The sequence below is a fragment of the Helicoverpa zea genome, chromosome 8 (genome assembly GCF_022581195.2).
Source record: "Helicoverpa zea isolate HzStark_Cry1AcR chromosome 8, ilHelZeax1.1, whole genome shotgun sequence".
NCBI classification, from domain to species: domain Eukaryota; kingdom Metazoa; phylum Arthropoda; class Insecta; order Lepidoptera; family Noctuidae; genus Helicoverpa; species Helicoverpa zea.
In genome coordinates, this window is record NC_061459.1 from 6,744,580 (window position 1) to 6,765,431 (window position 20,852).

Below are 20,852 nucleotides of genomic sequence, written 5' to 3' on the forward strand. Positions count from 1 at the left end.
ATACAAAAGTAACTTTGCAGTTTAAAGTTTAAAACATCAGTCATATAGATCGCACCCCTCACGCACAAGTGCAGTCTATTCATTTGCCGGATGGATTAATTTCCGCCGTGAGATCGTTCCAAAGGGAAATGCGATTGGAACAAAGTGTACGCGACTGGTACAGGGAGGGGCCGCCGATATTCCATTTTATATCTATTTTCCTTTGAAAGGGTTTAACCTATGCTTTTAATATAACACCAAAAAATCTTGCTTATCCGAATATTATTTGAGAATGAATGCGCATTGATAGGTCTTATTATTTTCTCATATGATCGTCGTGTTTCGGGTATTGTTTTGGCAGAGGAGCGTCATAACAAGTTCCTCGCCTTATTTTCCGCGTCGGGCCTGTTGCCCACCGAGATTTAACTTTATTGCAATGCCGGCACACTGCCAAAGCTGTACTGGATGATTATTATGAGACTTTTCTTATTCTTCGAGGAAGGAAAGACAAGTTTATTTTTTCAAATTATTATTTTATGAACTTGGAATATTTTGTTCTTGTATATTTTATTTAGATTATTCCGCATTCTCATTTTATGCATACCTTGTTTCCGGCACACAATTTCTATTCATTTTCCGAGTTAGGCACTTCGATTTTCTAAATTTATGTGCGCCAGTTTATGATGCATTTTACGATGGCCTCTCGGTCAAACACGCGACTCCTAAGGTTTATGGTACTCACGCAGAGTTTATAACATGACTTAAATAAAGTATTACTGACAAAACTTAACGTCAACGGCATTGACATTACGGGATGAACACTTGAACAGGGCAGATATTCTGCTTTATTTCACTTTCCATATCTCGTTGATGCATATTTGTATCTCGTTCGTCATCAAGGAGAACATTAAGCAAACCACTTGGTGTTATGGTAATTACTTGTGTAGAGTTTGTTTAATGGACTAAGTTACAAAAGTATTTACGCAAGAAACGTCTATTTGAATGGTGTAAACATAATTTGTGGACAAAGTTCTAGATGTAATGTTTTGCGTGACGATGTTGCTAACACAAGCGAACGGATTTAATTAAAATTGTCACATGTTGTTAATTTTTGTGAGTATTTAGAAAATTATACTTTGTCACAATTAAGATTAAAACTTTTTAACAAGCCGTTTGTATTAACTCGTGGTGAAATTATGTACCTATTTGCAAATTATAGCTAATTGATTAGTACCGATATATTTTTCGTTCATACGATTCTCTAGCAATTTTCTCCAATTTATTCGTGAGATTTAAAGACATACAGATATTTGTACAAACACTTTCGGCCGTAGTCCCCAAATTATCTTACGTCCAAATTGAAGCGCCGTCGAATTTTAATAGTTATCATCCGTAACGTGGAGTCCCGGGAGTTGCGTTGGACACGGTGTCTTTACTAAAATCCGGCATACGCCGCTGATAGATGACATTTAGTGCAGACGGAGTTGTTCCCCGGAGTACCTTTAGCTTCACGCCGTTGAACAAGTGCCAATGAGGACCAATCTCCGGGAAAATTTGCAAAAATAAGCTAAAATCGACGAGAAATGAGTTCGTGCTCCGGATCGCTATCTGGCCGAACACTCATGAGTGCTATTAAAACTTTAGAGTTGTTTAATTATTTTATTTTATAATAATTTAAATAAATTTATTAGATACAAAAGTACAATTAGCATCATTATTTTCTGCTAATTGTTAATTAATTTTATAAAACCCTACATAACTATCACTTCAGGTATCGGGTAGTCTTCGATCTGAAAACAAAAGCTTGCTTATAATTCCTAAAGGACTTTCAATTCAGATCTAGATTGTACTAAAGGAAAAATCTATTGATGGACTTAAGATATAAAAGTTTACTATACCTTTCTAATTTCTGGAATTCTCTCTGGCTGCCTCTCTGGCAGCCTCTCTGGCAGCCTCTCTGGCAGCCTCTCTGGCAGCCTCTCTGGCTGCCTCTCTGGCTGCCTCTCTGGCAGCCTCTCAAACAACCTATCTCTGTGCATCCTTCTGTTCAACTCATGGCCATGGCGACTCGGCGGCAGAGGTCTGCTGTTATGAACACTGAACACTTCATTCCTGTCCATGCTGCCGTGGTCGACAGTGTACTTTCTTACGCGATTTGTATTCACTAAGCTATTGCCGAGAGTGATGCGTTCCGTCGTAGTAGACGACAAGTGCGTCAGTTTGTATTTATCCTCGTAGTACGAAACCAGTTTCATCATCAGGACATCAGCCAGAAAGGCTTTTTGCGTGTTGAATACGTTCTGATTGGAGAAATAAATACGGCTTAAATCTTATAATTTCTTAGTGATGTGCATATTACAGGAATTCTTATTATATCAGTTGAACCAAAAACTACCAATAAGATGAAGATACATATTCGAGTATTTGTATGTTATTCTGTTATTCAGTAGGTACCTACATTTGGTTTGAAACTTTAGTTTTGATTTTATTTGCGTTGGGTTTTATATCCTTTGAAAACGTTAGGTACACAAACTAAATAAGTAAATTGACACTTGTACTAACTTGACTCCTTCGATAAGTTTTAGGAGCAACTGTAGTACGCGGTGTGGTCTTCGGTTCTGGTACAATCTCGGGTTTCTTAGATTTGTATACCATTGTGTCTAGATCCCTGAGGAAGCTGTCAAAATCACCATCAAATTTCACCGGATTTTCTTGTGTTGTCTGTATATCAATCATGTTCATGTTAATTTGGAAAATGTTATTTCATAACAAAATAATTAAAGTGTGCGAACCTACCTGCGAATTTGACGCAATGTTCAATTTTATAACAAAAACAAGAATAACACTTATCCACTGTCGACGCAATGTCCTGTTCATGAAAACAATTGAACTGAACATGTAGCATTGAAACTAGTACTACACTAAACCATAGTAGTATGCGACTGATAAGCCGCTATTTTCTAGAGCGCCTTTACGGTCGGCGCTAATCTTTTTTTTTTATTTCCAATCGTTTTGGTAAAGATTTATGGCTGTGTATGACAAAATTGCATTATCGAAAGAAAATAGAATTCTATCAATAAAAGGTAAACCCGGAGTGCCGTCACGTTTGTATCGAGTGACTAAATGCAAGTCGAGTCAAGGCGAAATCTGAGCGTAGGTTTAATGGTTTCGCCTTGATCCTGAGCGAGTCGGGAGCGCGCAGTTACACAGCTAGATTTATTAGTTCAATTACCCAGGCCCTGTTCGGAGCCGCTTCGCTTGCTTGAGCGCAGACGCCAACAACTAAATTTTGCTCAGGTTGCAACACATTCTATGTTCACCTTTTTTGCCTCTTTGCAGCGATGTTAATGTACAAACCTAAATTAGGATCGCTTTGTTGTTGCTGCACATGCTAGACCTTTTTTCACGAAGTAAGCCATTGTGCCAAATCTTTTTGGAGATCGTCTATGTTTTGATATCGTCAGTTACATTCCGGATGTTTACAGTTAGGTTTTGTTTAAACAAAGTGGTGCCTTTGTGATTCATGTTAACTGTAGCAAATGGTGAAGTAAAAGAAAACTTAGCATTGTCCCATGGTGGAAAACGACACAGTTTTATAGGTCACAAAATGAGCATTGGGTATGCAGAAACTCGCGAGTCTCGTAATATATGTTTTGAGAATAAGTACTATGATAACATTGTTGGTCGCTTCGACTTGATGAGGGTAAATAGAAAAGTTTACCTATAAAATAAAAACATTGCTTTCACGATTTATTTTATCTAACGTTTATTCGTTTACAACCCCAATACCTAATAGTCTATTACATAAAAATAAAATAAGCCTAGTAACAGATTCACAACAAATTGAAAATGTCAAATCTGAGGGCACGGCAGTGCCCCAGCCAAGACTCGAGCAAAGCGGGCACGGCCGTACCATCTTTTCTCGAAGCGTTTCGCGGCTATTTCAGCCCCCTGTATCTTCCACGTGAACAAAGCTAGGAGTTTAGGTTTTCGATGACCAAGAGTAAGTATTAGAAAAAGCTCAGTCTCAAAATTACAAGACATTTGAATAAATAGTTTACGAGTTATGAGCGATCAAAGTTACACCATTTTGTCACTGACTCACTGACCGATCATCAAAAGTCTAAGGTACTTCTAGCAAACTTAGAACCTTCAAATTTGGCACCAAGGTAGGTTATTAGCTACATATAAAGGGAAAATTATAAAAACCTTAAAACTTAATAAAAAAATAGGAAACAAATTATATTTGCGGTTTTTCAAGAACATTGTGTATGAATTTTGACTGCATTGATAACTTTGTTATTTATTTATGTACAAAATGTTACTATTTGTTTAATTGTTACGTAGTGTGGTATATTGTTATTATGTATTAAATATACATACATATGAATAAAAAAGCTAGGTTAAAATTAAATGAATAATGATAAAATCTTTCATATTAATGCAGTGCGATAAATACTGCATGCTCGCTCGATAGATGGCGTTGTCCTGGTCTAAATCGCGCTATGGTTTCGTTACATAGCTTAGTATAAGTAGTACTTAAAAAAAAAAAATAATTTCATGTGATACCGCCATCTACTTATGAAATAAATCTCTTTTATTCTAAAAGATATTCGATTCAAAAATTCGACAATTTCGATTTTTTTTAGTTTATTTAAAAAAAAAATGTTGTTTATGTGCTACTTTAAGTGTACATATTTAGTGAGTTGCATGTAAGTTAATTTAATTTGTTATATACTTAGAGAAGAAAGAGACCTACAAAAAATAAATTAGATCCCACCAAAAACATTAAATGTAAAAATAAAGCCAATCCTCTACGCAATTCCTCCACCGTAAAAAGTTTTGAAATCGCATAGAAGCCAAGTCCTGTTCAACTTTATTTGTAATAATAAATCAATATTTTGTGACTATATCAATAGTTTTGTTCACATTACAATAATATTGTCTTGGCCATGAGCACAAGTTAAAAGTCACTCCTTGAAATAATGTGTAAATATCATTGAATTGATATATTCTATATGGACATGATTTTACGATTGGACTGATTATGGAGTGATTGGAATTTGGATCACCATGGACTAAACATGCGCCATAGTACATGTGCAGTTCATTGATGTTGGATGAAACTGACTGTCGGTCATTTAGTAACAATTGAATAACAATTGAATAAACTAAAAGTATTTAATTCTGTGGTATTAAACTTCATGTTTGACTTTCACCTCTCCAAGATATGCTGTATTATATTTGTAGTTTATTGTGCTCATGGCCAAGTCAATATTATTGTAATGTGAACAAAACTATTGATATAGTCACAAAATATTGATTTATTATTACAAATAAAGTTGAACAGGACTTGGCTTCTATGCGATTTCAAAACTTTTTACGGTGGAGGAATTGCGTAGAGGATTGGCTTTATTTTTACATTTAATGTTTTTGGTGGGATAGGCTTTGCTGGGATCGCTTTTTTTAGGTTTTCGAATTGATGTTTCGGTCAAGCGAAACCGTTTTTGGGTCTTCAGGTAGAAAATGTATTTTTTATTTTTGTGTAGGTTACCTAACCTATTCATCAACCATTTTCAGAGACCTGCAAAAATATTTTATAATACAAATATTTTCGTCTTTTCATCATAAAAAAAGCGATTAAATATCGTTACTACTAAGTCACCAAAAAATACAATAAATTATTGAAGCCAAAAACATCGCCAACTTCAGTAAACTGTTTTGTCTTTGAAAAGGAGTTAGTAGGATATTGTAACAGTACCTACAACCTACGATAGTTTTAGTTTTCCTACTTTAAGTATAATTCTACTAAGCAAGGCATCAATGAAAAATCTAATGTTTTTTGCACATAAGCTTTCGTCGCCTTTAAAGGATTGTTTTCAGGATTCTCCATCTTTATAAGAATAGACACTATATGTTGGTATCTTCTATAGCCAATTTACAAGTAGTTATGAAATTAACGTACCTAAAGATTGAACGTAAAAGAAAATCGTAGGAACCTATAATTTAATTGTTAGTAGTAATTATCGTGGAATGCTGTAAAGCTGGTATAGCCCGGCGGAGCGACGAGCGGAGCGGGTTGCGACCGCAAACACCCCCTGTCGATACAACTTGGCCAACTTTCAAATTTGTGGGTTGGCGCTTTCAGAGCTCGCTTATATGCACTCAGCTTTACACACGAATTAGTTAAGAGATTTCAGAATTTCGAACTTGTCCAGAACACTACTTTATTTTAAGGTATTAATTACCGACTTAGTTATTAACAAAAAATATTTACACGTTTACTTTACGCTTTACTGCCACAAATTGTGGAAACTATTATTATCAAGAAGAAAGCACATGAAAATAGGTTGTGTGCATTCAGATCATAAAAAATATCATAATATTGTAACGTGCAGTATTCAGTACATGGTGATCATAATTTATTAAGATAGACCTATTACTAAATTCACTTCCAACCTTTTTCATTATTTAAGAAGGATTGAAGAATTGCATGACATTCACCCTGTACAATAAGTGATTTTACGGCATAATCAACGAACCGTGTCCAACATGGCCCATTGTGTAAACCACTGCGGTACATATATGTAGGTAGATAAATTATACATTATTAACATTCCCGAAAGGCGATTAATTCAATTGTTGACGGCAATTAAGTATTATTATATTTGTAACTAGTGTGCACGACTGTGATCGCGTGTTCGTAGTGAATATAAAACTATTACAATGTTCTGTTACTTTACTGATATACCTACCTACGCTTTTCTTTAACCTAAATTGTTTAAAAAATACAATGAATAGCTATGTAAATCATGTCCTATTAATATGTATAGGTCAAGGTTTTTTTTTTTTATATATTATGGTTAAATATTGTAAACAAAAATCAGAATTAGTAACATTTAGTAAATATGTCAAAGTAAATTTAATAAAAAATAAAAAAAAAAAAAAACATTTATTTCAGGTAAGAAACCCATAATAGAAAAAGATTAAGGAAACAACATTATACAATAAATTTACACAATTACAAAATTAAATTAATTAATTACAAAGTTAGAATTAAATTAATTACAAAATTATTAAACTACATTACATTAAATTCAATTCAATAGTTATACATATACATATATCACAACAAAAATATCAGATATCACAAATATCAAATTTGCAGCAATCATACACACCCCGGATAATAATATTTTTAGAAGCCCGTATACGGTTCATGAAGGAGGCAGCCCGTTTCCTCATCACTGCATAAAAGTCATCTACCCTGTTCTCGGCGAACATGCCAGACGCACTACACCTCCACGGCAGGTTAAGCATAGCTCTGAACGCATTATTGTACTGCACGCGTAGCGCGTGGTATGTCCGCTGAGTGTAATTTTTCCATAGGGAGCAGGTGTAGAACGCCTGACAGTACGCAACGAACAGGGTGATCCTTGCCGATTTACTACACCGAGAGAATCTGCGCGCCAGCATGTTGGCCTTTGCAGCAATGGACCTTTTTTGCCTTTCCATGTCGTCATCATCTTTTAGGTTGTCTTTTAGTATATGACCTAGGTATTTGAAATTCGATACCACTTTTAACGGAGAGCCGCCAAGGGTTATTACTGGATTATAACAAGATGATCTGTCGTGTCTAAAAATCATGACTTCTGATTTTTTAACATTGTAAGTTAGTCCGTGTCTTACAGAATATTTTTCGCATATGGATAATAGTTTACGTAGGCCTTCGACTGAGGGGCTCAGCAGGACCATGTCATCAGCGTAGCTTAAGTTATTAACTGGTTCGTTGCACATGTGACAGCCGACGCCCGATCTGCTGAGCTCCTCAATCAGTCCATTTATGTAAAGGTTAAACAACAACGGGGATGTTAGACCTCCCTGTCTCACGCCACATTTAAGCGTATACTCCTTAGATAAGCCAGCATTGCCCCATTTTACCACATTGGTCTGAGATCTGTACCAGTATTTCAACGTACCCAATATAGCACCTGGTATGCCTGCCTCCTCCATCTTTGCCCACAACATATCATAACTAATTGTGTCAAATGCCCTGCTGAGATCAAGAAAGCAAGCTTAAACGGTTGTTTCTCTCGCTTAATTACGAAATCGTAATTTAAATCGAATTAATGTAATGTACATATTATAGTAATCCAAGTATTTTGGATACGAAGTATAAGATAGAGGAACGACATAATGTAAAATAATTTATCGTGGTCACAAGAGAAAAAGATTTCAGAACAATCAACTTCAGTACAACTTTTTCCACAGTAATAGTTGGCCGAAGTAATTTTCTTTGAAAAAATCCTTTAATGAAAACTTTAAAAATTCAAAGTCAGGTTCATGCTGTTTTATTATGAGGGAAAATTAATCAGGCAGGTTTTCTGAAGCCACTGCAGGTCAGGCTAGAAATATCCAATCCAACTAAAAGCTGAAATTCTAAAGATGAAAAACTGCTAACGCCCTTGCTAATGAGCATATCAAAGCTCTGGATGGAGATAATTAAAGATGCATCTTGTATATAAAACTGACTATAAAAGTGGATAGTTACATACCTGTATAGTTTTACACCTAACCAAATCCCCGGGAACACGTAACAAGTTGAGCGCAGATTAGAAACCACATACCTATGCAGCAAATAGCTTCCAGCAAAGTTAATAGAGCTATCCCATCCCGCTGTCATTGTTGTCAGTGTTCGTCGGCAAAGTTTTACAGCCAGCAAGCACCAACTCCGCTTCTACAATTAAAACAGCGATATTACGTGAGACTAACACTGTTCGCTAAAAACATAATCCAAGTCATTTTAGTGGCACTTACCACGGTGCATGTAACGAAATACCAATAAACTCACAAGTTTACGTGCATCGCAATACCAAATAAAATATCTTATTTCCCTATCTTTTGTTGGGTGTGTGAATTCAATTTGTTTTCAGCTTTAAACAAAATTATATGACGCCCGCTTCGAAATCGAAGTGCTATAATCTCAGGAAAATTGTCATGTAATCTTTTCATTGATTGCCTAATAAAACTTCACGTGAAATTGCATCGTGGATTAACTGGGAGAGCCGGGAATTTATAGAAGTAGAGAAATACGCAATGTGAATTATTTGCTCAACCGTAAGTTGGAATAGGTTTTGTCTGGCAATAATCGTATATCCTAGTTTGGCGGACAAAATATATGTATAAAGGTGGTCACTAAACAATTCAGGTCAGCGACTCGTTATATTGATGGAACGGGTCCGAATGTGAGATAGTGTTCGCGGGCTGTGCCGCCCGATAGCCGGCCGCGCTCATGAATATTGTAGCAGCACGCGCGTCCGCTGGATCCTCCAGATTCCGAGCCTGTATCAGGAGCTTTATATACCTACACCTTTACATTGTTTCTCATGCAATCCCTAAATATAAGTGCGGACCGCACGGACCTCACTACTTCACCGCCTTTTGTTTACGCAAAAAGTTACATCTATGAATATTTTCGACGTCGTTTCGGGATAGTAAGGACTTAGTTTATCTTTTTCGCTCAGGAATGGTAATATATTGTGGTGCGAACTTTTTGCGGTTGAGATATTTTGGCTGAGTATGAAATAGAGGACGACCCTTTCGGGAATGACGATACAAATACTTAGTAAAAGTTAAAGTTGAAAGGTTAGAGTTGAGTACGTGATGAGTTAGATATATTATTCAGTTAGGTAGTGCAGCGCGACCGCGGGGCGGCGCGGGCGCGGCGCTGGCAGGCTCGCGTGTCGGCCGGCCGCCCGGCGCAGGCACTAAGTGGTGTGGCGCGACGATAATACGTCAAACCGCCGACTGCGGTTCACCCACCCCGTCCGGCTAAAATTTAATAGTACTCCACTGTACCTATTCTACGAGGCTACGTTGTTATCTGCATGGAGAGCTTAGATGTGTTAAGTCCACATGATGAAGCCTAGGATGCTTTGATCTATGCAGCAGCTATGGCAATCGACTCACTTAGGTACGGAAACAAAATATTGTGCCTGTCCTTATTTTACATTACACGTCGAAGAAAATTTTTCAGTATTTCAAAGTCATCTTTCTTCGAAATGGTATTTTTACATTAAGTCCAATAGAGTGTCCCAAAAGTTTTCATTTTGATACGATTCTGTGGCAAAAATAAATTGGCTTACATTTAACACTTTTAATTAAGATGTTGAGTGAAAACAACACCAATGTGAACAAGTCAATTCAGCAAATCATATTCAGCAGCCAACGTGCAGTATGTGCACAATACGCCATTGAATGGAGTGGCATTTTTACTTTTATTCTATTACGCACTTAAAAATAACGAACGTATGCAGTAGTTATGTGACTATGGGTTACAATTCCCGACTGTAAACCAGCTGGCATCGACGGCCAAAAATTTAATCTACCTTTCAAATCCGGCACTCAGATAAATTTTAACAGCGAACGCGTTTAGTCCGATATGTCGGTTGAAAGGTTTACCGACGCTATTTGACCGACAGCTCTATTTGTCGGGAGTGCAGGTCATTCGTATGGCACGTGACAGATATAGTATGCAGCTGAAGCGATTACCTACTGCATATTCACATAAATACTTCAACTAAATTGATGGCCACATTGTGATGTTCTTTTTGAGTTATAACAGTACTTATTTACTTTATAGACGCTTAAACCAAACAATATATCGTTTGTTTTTGCTACAGCTGTTCCGGTATAGTGTGTAGAATAATTATGTGTTCCCCGGGGAACCGTAACAAACCTGGGTGGATCAACTCGTGCTGAAAAGCTATAATGATTAACCTTTGAGTTCGAACCCTTTAGCGAACGATTAGTGAACGTCGTTCGCTTTAATTAATCTGTTCTCAGTTGTGGCTTGGCCTTAACAAGATGAATTATATCGTGAAGATTGCATTCCGGCGATATATTGAATTTCACGTAATGAGTGATTTGATACGTGCGTGCGGTAGCTATGATTGAGTGTTATGAATGATGGCACGCCAACACACTGCCAGTAGAGCTTCAGCTATCATCCATATTAATAATAATGAACAAAAATTCTACCGACTTCGAAGACACTAAATATAGTACGAAAGATTTATTTAGTGTCATTGAAGCATTTAAGTAAATGCTTGGATACCACTACTGAACTTAAGTAGGTAAGTAATTTGAACTGAAAAGTCAATATTTTTTTCAGGTGTTTTTCGTAAAGATACGAGTTTCTCAGAATGTGAACGACGAATTCAATTTAGGCTTGGTACAACACAGGTATACAGGTATAGAAAGATTCGAAAACCAAACGTACCTAAATAAATTCAGACATTTCTGGGTCATACGAAACATTGAAACTTTTCAGGTCAAAAAGTGCTAAACAATTTTTGTTTGGAAAACAAATGAAAGTTTTCAGTACAACTTTGGATTCAGCAATTAACCATTGCGTTTATAATATCAATTTATGATATTAACAGTTTGGTTCAAGCGTAGATTGTGCAACTATTACGGTGCAAGTCCAAGTTGAAGTTTGAACTTCACTCCGCAGTAACGTCTAGGTACTGATTGCTTTCTCTCTCGACTTGCAAAAGTATAATTAAAGTAATAGGCCGCTAAATTGTTCGCTCGCGATGAGATCTGTTTAACTGTTTTTCATTCAGTGTTTGATTACCTATTCAGAGTTTTCGTAATTTATTTTGTGCTAAAATGGACTAAAGTTTACAAGTTTTTTACATGAAAGCGCTTTTATATAACTTTTAACGGAAAGCTTCATGGTGGCGAAAATTATTGTGTTAAATATTTTGTCCCATTTTTTTATTCATCAGTAGGATGATTCAGATTGATATTAATAGAACCACGGCGCGACAAAAGATTAATTTACATATTGAAGCAGCCTATTTTGAGTATCTGTTATCAACGGTTTTTTTTTATTGTACCGATCAGAAACACTTCTGGAGGTCGGCCACCTTACAGGGACTAATCTTTGACAGCAGCCCCAACTTTCTCGAAACTCGGGCCACAATTGAAATAATAATGTTACTAAGTTGGACAGGCTAATCTAAAGTTTGTAATGACTACTTACGTTGGTTATAACAGTTTGTGTGAACACATTGTCTTCTGAATATATATTCCACATGTTTTACGTGTTTCTCAATCATTAAATAGAAGTAGAACAATAATTTGAAGTGACATTATGTCCCCGTTTCGCGAGATATCGGATCTGCCGCCATACATCTGTGTTCACGCCTTTTTCAGATACTTGTTTCATTATTTCACTGCTTGCTTGTAGAGCCCTGATTTACAGGTTATGTTCATGGATTTATCTTTAGCTTTACCGAGAACTCACAGAATGTTATTGAATACGTCGTTCGAATATTGATATAATATTGGTTTCAATTACATGGAAACGTAAAATTAAATTCTTTTGAATTTTGTGTCGAAGTTGCTTGTAAAGGTAAAAATAAGGTCTATTCATGGAAATATTTGTTTACTTTAAAATGAATAACTATTTGTATCTTTTAATAAATTATAAAAAGGATTAATCTGAACACACTACGATAGTAAATCCTTATGAATAAAATCAATGCATATAGTATAGTAGTAATAAAGTAAATCCTAACTTAACGTTTCAAATACAATCATAGTGTATCAAAGCATCGCACATTGGCCACAATTACTCTAAGATTGTACCGTAGCTGTGATAGTTAGCCTACTTAAATAGATAGGCAACTGAATGTTGTAGAACTGATTTTGCGCTTCATTCACATTATTAACTATCTTTTTACGTAACATGGGTACTTGATAGATAGACATCAAGGTCGTATAGATAAATGTAGGTACTAATCTTCCATTTTACTTCTACGTCTGAAATCAGGATCGTCGAAGATGATACAAAGAAAATAAAATCCACAAGATTACGCACAACTTGGCATCCTACCTTTGAACAAAAGCTGTTTCAGAGAACAAAGGGAATGTTACTAGAATTGGTATATTGTTGCTAAGGTCCCTAATAATAGGAGACAGAGGCAAAATATCGCAAGCACAATGTCACACATGTCATCCATTGTCTAAGATATTAGAGTTACAATCAATCACTGGTGTGTCCGTGACATGTTCGTAATTAGGAGCGAACCTACGAGGGAGGCGCGCGCCTATTCCACAAACCGACTGTGTCACAACTACGATACTGTATCGTCACCTCAAAAACAATATATCTTACATTCTAGAATGTTCCGACTATTTTTGGTAAGCCTACATTCGAAAATAGCAAACAACATCCCAACAAGTCTACACCCCTTTTAAAGACTAGGTGGCAGCGTATTGTTGCTAGTGGATTCGGGAATTCCCAATGAAAATTTATTTCTGGCACCTACCACACCTACACCTGTGAGTCGGAACTTTTATTTATAGTTTTAGCTGAATTTATGAGCATAAGTCCCACATAGGGATTTGTTCATCTCGCGAACACTTTGAACATGGAGTACTGGACTCGATTCCATGGCTGAGTGGAGTAATATAGGTTCCACCGTGAGCTTTCAATAACAGTAACAGAACTTTAATAACATAATTCTTTATTGTAATAATTAGTGAAAATGGTGGTTAAATCAGGTATTCACGATATAATAGCGATACAATATTGTCATTGTACCGAATAAGTTCAGCGAGTGTATAATGACAGCGGATGTTGCGACTTCGGAGGGTCGCAGCATCGTCGAGTCGACGCACTCTGCCCTCCGCGGGACTTTAGACGTTCAGACGTCGACGTCGCGACGTTTAATTAAACACTAAGTGGCTTCCCGCATTTCAGACACATCCAAAACTTTAATTTCCCAGAGATAATATGTTACGGAGCTACTGCGGTGCAGCACAGGTTTAATATAATAGGTAGACCCTTTGTTTCGGCAGGGTTTCTGAGTAAGGCAGACGGTGGCTTACTTAGAATATGTCTCCACATTTTTGTAACAGCTTCTTTACTTTAATTTAAATAAAATAATTCTGGTTTTCAATGTACCTATTTCTGTCTTTATTTGTTTTTCTGGTGCCACAATTTTAATTTGGTTAACAAATTCCTGTGCAGACTAGCTATAAACGTTATGCACTACCCAACTACCCTTTGTTGTAGGAAAACCACTGTCAATAAAATCTAAGACAATAAAAGGTCACAGTAAGTACTTAGTTCTTTGACTCCTCTGGATTAATAATTTCATGGTTAGTGGATTCTCAATTGTCAGACGCATCTTTTACTGAAATTTTCTTACGGTGATAAAATTCTGTGGTAGCGACACTGAAAGATGAATGGTAAATTGGTCATATTTCTCTTTTGTTTGTGGCAGATTTATTTGCGCACTTATTGAAGAAGGTTTTATATAATGTATGTTTATTTTAATATTAATGAATAAGTATGAAATGTTCAAATGAGTTCTGTTCTAATAACCAAAAATATTTAACTACAGACGTTAACTTGAAAACAGCAACGAACCTTTTTAGCGGCGTCATTCTTTTCTGCTTTCTAAGTGATTACGTGGTATTTAAGTTAAGAAATAAAACTACGTTTTTAATTATGTCTAGACTTCAAGTAATTAAAGACTAAGTAGGTATAGGAAGAGAGTGCTGCGAAAAAGCGATTTTAATATTGTTGCTTTCTATCTTAATAATTCGTAAAAGTGCTCCGTTAAGATAATAGGGTTCGCAGATCGTGAATCTTCTTAATTACCAACAATGTTGAAATTAAGCTTTTAATGAGTTTTAATTAACAAGTTTAGGGACGTTGCGTGAAAATACTTAACGATTGCTGCGAGATAATTTAGACAATATCTAACGGTAGGCGACTCGAAATAACAATTACAAAAGAAAAGGGTGAGCGTCCGACGAATATTTTATTAGCCACAGTTGCTTTGATGGTCTTTTGTTTGGTTTGGCCTACTAGGCGATTATATCATAATATATATTAACCTATATTTTTTATGACATAGTTACAAAGGTTCCAACGATTGGTGATAAATCTATCTGACACAATTTGTAGTCAATCTATAACAAAGGGGGTTCCCCTTCGTACAAATTGTCTAGGCGCGCAATAAATTCTATGGCTAACAGTACAATTGACAATAACACACAATGTTAAACATCTCGATGACACCGGGGCAGAGATATACGCAATTTATGCGGAGACGGAGCCAACAACCCTGGGCTACAGCACAAGTAGGTCACCCTCAGGAATTGGCTGCCAACCCGCCTCCAAGTCAATACAGGTGTGCTCTGAAAATCCCTCAACGGGCACTAAATATATTAGTTATTTTTTACTATATTTTATTACTGAAGAGACCTTTATCTAGATCCCACAGTAAATTGTAATAAACTATTGGTACCTACTCTCCTGATGTTTCAATTTCAACTAGAAATCTTTATTGACTTATAACAGCAAACGTTGCCTCAAGAATTTCGTTTTACAAATTTCCGTCGAATTTATAGAGCCTGATTACTAACCTTTTCATACACTAAAGAATTTTTGACTTACCAAAGCTGAAGCGAAATGAAGAACTAATGAAGTGGGTGGTACCTACTTTATGTTTCTTTTTTTATATTTTTTCATGCACTGAGAGAAACAAAGCTACAGTTAGGATTCCCTCTCGCGTTTCAGTTTTCTTCCAATTAAAAGTTTTTGATTAAATAACTACTTTCCGCTCGCCGATGTATGGATTAATTCTCTCAATTTTAACTCTAATAAACAAGTATGAATGGAATAATTTCGGTAATTGAATACGTACGCAGAATATATGATGTATCATGCAGTAAATATTTACTTGATTAGCTTAATTACAGGCAAATCGGGGAAATTGTGGTATCAATCAATTTTAGATTTCCCTAATGAGTAACACAAAACTAAATAAACAGAGGAAGTATACGGTAAAAGTGAAGGTAAATTATACCGAGCGTGTCTCTAGGACGCGCCGGGTTGAATGTGGACAAATTAGTAGCAATTTGCGTCGCAACGTTCCCGTTTCAGACCAAATGTGAATATCAAATGAGTGTTTAAGCCACCCATTTGGATCACTCTCGGCCGATGCCAATCATTTCAAAATTGATGCTTGCGGCTTTCACTCGACGACTGTTAATTATTGCTAGTGCTATTATTCCAGCTGTGGTTTATTACCTGCTCCTCATATTTTATGCTCTTTATTCTGATGTTATCGTTTTTAATAAATATGTAGCGATTTGTTATACAGCGTCTGTAGGCGTGTAGGCGGTTATGTGGGAGTAATCTGGATAATACGTAATTGATTTTTTATTCTGACTTGCTATTTTGAAAGAAAAAAAGCTTTCATATATGGATTTGAATATTAAGCTTTCTTTGAGACTTTATACATTCTTTATACTGCGAATATGAATGTCTTATAAAAATAAGTATTCTCAACAAAACTTATAATTACCGTAGCTAAGAACAGAACCAGATTATGAAATGTTCAGTTAACATCACGACTCCTTAATCTTCAGCGCGACTTTTACAAAACTTGTTTTCAAACTCTGCTCACAATTTACCTGGCTTAATATAAAAAATGTCAGTAAATAGAAAAAGTTAGGATATTTCTTGTAGATGTAAAGTTATATAGCGGAGTTGGCAACGTCTTGATTATGTCTCGGCCAGATTGAATACCGGAACAAAGGGGTCTTATTGTTATTCACCCCTTAGTGTAGCTGTGACAAACTATTTAGGCGACGTCGCAGCCCTTAAACGGCTCACTTGATTGTTTTCAGGCAAAGGTTAACTACCTGTGTAAAGCTGGAGGAGGTGTTAGTCACAATCTATTGCTGTACACAGACCGTACTGCCTTCAGGCAGTATTAATTGTTGGCAGTTTGGCAACGAGCTCGTCTTAATTGTGATGCCGCTTGGATTTAGATAGTTCCAAATTGAGATACTTGTAAATATTGGTAATATTGTATCTATGCTATGCAAGGATTTGGACTATAAATAAAGATATTTGAAAATTTTAAGGTACGGTAGAGCTCAGCATTCCTAAAAAAGGATAACCAGAATCTTTTCGATAATTCCTTACACCATCACATGAGTGACGTAAATCATAAGTATTTTGTGTCTTTTGTAACCTTTGCAGTGGTTATAAAATTCTACAATGAAGTTATCGGTGAGGCGACGTCCGCCACATATCTCAGTGCTATCCACTATCCAATCTTCCAACGTAATACTTTATTACCACAGAGCTTTCACGCCACCTGCTCGCATACAACTCTGCGTGTCTATTTTGTCACTGATTCTATATTCCTAATCTTTATAGGCAGTTACGCCTATTTAACTGCAGTGTCAGGTAGTGAGGCCTGAAACTGAGTTAAGCCTGCACGATCGTGGTTTCATACAAAAGTGCTGTGCTGTACCCATAGAAGTTAAGATACATTTTCTTAGTGCTTAATAAGGGCAAAAATAAAAATGTGATAAATGAATGCAGCCTGTGTGCCTGTGTGACTAATAATTGTTTCGGAGTCGGTGGACCCAAGACCAACCAGTATATCTTATATGCCTCCCAAGACTAACAACTTCATCTAAATTTTCAGTCCAACTTACTTTTGTGGCTTTGAAACTGCTCTTACGGTTAAGTATTCTATATGAATTACATAAAGCATATTTGCTCTTAAATATTTAGCATAATACCTAATTACGCCGCAGACATGTTGAGCCTACAGAAGCTCTTAGCAAATACTATAGTACTTATTTATGAGCTCGCTTTATCTACGCAGACTCAATATACTATATAAAAGTATCTAGATACATCTATCTTATCATCCAAAAATACTAATATTTAGTAGTTGCTAACCAAACTAATTACGTTTCTTATATAAAGAGAAACATTTAAATTGAAGATGAGTTGTCTATAAATAGTTTGTCGTCAAAAAAGGAGGAAAATTTTATTCACTTATGTTTACCGATATCAGCAAATATTTCCGCCTCAAGAGGTTATTTCAATGATGACTTTCGTAACCAAGAAATTGTTTTTACCTTCCTTTCTTTTTATTCTCAACGGCACGTTTTTATATATTAAATTTCTCGTATCACTGGTCAAAACCCCTCTATAATCTATTCACGTATGTATTTGTACCTGCATGACCCGAAAAGGTCGCGCTGTGTATCGTATTTCTGTAATATTTCACCTCTCAAACACCTTTAGATTTGTTGTTTTAGATCGACGGAGCTGGAGGCAGCCAAATACAAGACAAGCTGTAAACTTGATTAGGGGATTGAAAGAAACAACAAACTGCGAAAGAAAAATCAAGGGAGAAGAACCCGTTTGTACTGGTACTTACTCAAATACACACAATAAATTCTTTGTTGAAAGGGGATGCGAATACGATACGACTTATTTTGGTAAATAGAACGAGAATGTCGTGAAAAAAGGCATATATTTTACAATAAGGGCGCGTATGAGAAAAACAAATTACTTAAATTGTGTGTCAGGTGTCATGAGGTGAGACAAACATGAGCGTGGTCGGAGGCAGTCGGCACGACGTCTGCACGACAGACGCAGTAATTGCACCACACCGGCATGTGTCCGCAATAACTAATCTTTCTTTCCCCGACGCCATTTTTTAGCCGGTGACATTTTATTTTGCGGCTCGAAAATATCACATCACGGACCCAGATACACATTTTTTTGTTGTATTGTTAGACAAGTCTGAGGCATTCTATGTGATGATTACAAATTGTTGTTGGACAAATAACTGGATAAATATCTTATATGTACCAAAACTTAGCAGACTATATTTACACTAACAATAGACTATATCTACACATTCCAGCTCAATCCTAATATTATGAGAGGGCCTAATATAATCCGATTGTTTTGGTCAAATTGAAGTGTGAATTTTGTGAAACAAGATTGTTGATTTTGAGAAATACAACAACAGCTGCGTTTGTTTAGACGCATCTGCAATTTGCATATCTATGGAATTATTGAAATAAGATGATGTTAATCCAACCACTTATCTTTTAGGGTCTAAACAGACAGCATTCAAATTCTGCAAGCGCTGAGATTGCTTTCATAAACAATAACAATTTTAAAATGGAAGCGAATCAAGACGGCAACCATTAAATTGATCGCGCGTAAGAACGAGTAGCAACATAAAACGGGTAAAAATCTGGATCGGTTGCGTAAAGTTGAAAGGAGGATAGGAAAGCGGTGGCTCCGACGACCCTCGGCGTCCTCGAACTTTGACAGTTTATATGAGCCGTGTAATGGCGCCTTAAACTAAATAAAGCTTTGCATTTGGCTCGTGTATCGTTACCCCCCGCCACGCTTGCTTTGTCTCGACTAGATTAGAACTTGCTCCACCAGCGGATCTTCTACGTAAGTTTCTATCCATTTTAATAAATTCCACTTCTCTTTCGATTTTCTATTTCAGAAGGTTACGCCTTATTTTGTGACTAATAAAATGCGTTAAATAGCAAAGTGCGTATTTGCATAATAATTGAAAACAACACATTTCGCTCTCTACTATAGTCTACGCATATCCATGTAGTACATGCCTATCGTGTTATGTTATTTTCGACATCAGTTGTAAGCGATTCAAAATCACAATTACAGCGTAATTAATTTAATCATCTATAACAATGACAATAATTCAACACCATCAATTCATGTTTGCTATGTAATCAGAGTGCAATAATATGGCAGGTATACGTGAACTAAGTAACTGATTACTCAGGCACGGCTGCACAGATAACTATAGTCTGTGACCTCAGGTGTCATACGTAAACTATTACGTGTATACCTGTATGTAGGTGCGTGTGTGTAGGCTAGACTAAGTACGGAGATGGGATGAGTGATGTAGCTGTCATCGCCGCAGGCAGCTTGGACTGAGTCCAGTCACGAATGCAAATTCATACCAGAAATTGACTCACTATGCTTTCCAGGCATATTAGTGCGAGTTTCGACGGATTAGTACTCGCTACAGGCAACATGTCGTGGCTTTTGTGTATCATGAGAGTTGCTTGTGGATTTTAGCACGCATAATGAATGAGTAGCTGTTAATTGGACGTTAGTAACGTGGTAATTAAGTGAACCAATATTACATAGAATTAATCAAATAATGTTTATTTTATGTTAATTGTATTTAGTTGGCTGTAGTTACTAGTTAGGCTTTAATCTGTGCAAATTCATATTCAGGTATAAACATAACATTATCATGAAAGTTTTTGTCAAACGGAGAAGGGAAACCTAAAAAATCACGAACTAAAAGAACAAATAGGAACCTAAATAATTAAATAATAGGTCCATTCTATTTTTAATTTAAAAGACATCAGATAGACTGACCTGACCATAAACAAAAGACGTAAAGTTTTTAATCATGTGTAGGTATAGTTGGTTCGTAGTTCAGCACATGTAGATAGGCATCGTATCACTTAATATCTACCAGCATAGCTAATATTTGGCTATCAGTTGCACTTAACTGCAATTGGCAAGACCACAACGGACTCTGCAATGCCACTATCTGTTTTCGATAAACAAGTGATCGGAATCAAATGGGAAACCCGACATCGAGTGCTGTGCGTTTAATGATTTGATTAGAATCACCTTTTTTTTTTTTTTTTTTTTTTTTTTTTTTTTTGTTGTCGCTGGGCTAAAAATGCTATTACGCATCCCCTTCCCGTCGGGGGACGGGAGAGGGGTATGTGGGACTCCCCGGTAAAGACGTTCCCGGTATACCCACTAAAAAGGCCCAGCGGCACTCCGACCTCGCCTGAGTGGAGGGGGTCTGGGAATCTATGGCATCCAGTCCCCCACCGGCGATTGCCCGCCTTACGGCAGGCCCCTCATGCCTCCCCCCAGTGGGGAGGGGGTCCCTATGATGGCCGGAGCACAAGGGGCGGTCCTTGTGGTGCAGGCGGTGGCACCCCCGTGC

The 20,852-nt window shown here is 36.6% G+C and overlaps 2 protein-coding genes across 2 annotated transcripts; both read right to left on the reverse strand.

Annotated features, from left to right (window-relative positions):
* Positions 1 to 1,730: 1,730 nt before the first annotated feature.
* Positions 1,731 to 2,877, reverse strand: LOC124632194 (nuclear polyadenylated RNA-binding protein NAB2-like). The gene is made up of 4 exons (XM_047166903.1): positions 2,776 to 2,877; positions 2,542 to 2,700; positions 1,878 to 2,279; positions 1,731 to 1,769 (listed from the first exon to the last, which is right to left on the reverse strand). The coding sequence occupies exons 1-4, from the start codon at positions 2,875 to 2,877 to the stop codon at positions 1,731 to 1,733; spliced, it is 702 nt and encodes a 233-aa protein (XP_047022859.1).
* A 4,242-nt stretch (positions 2,878 to 7,119) lies between these two features.
* On the reverse strand, positions 7,120 to 7,992 carry LOC124632615. The gene has a single exon (XM_047167509.1). The coding sequence runs from the start codon at positions 7,990 to 7,992 to the stop codon at positions 7,120 to 7,122; it is 873 nt and encodes a 290-aa protein (XP_047023465.1).
* Between the last annotated feature and the right edge of the window lie 12,860 nt (positions 7,993 to 20,852).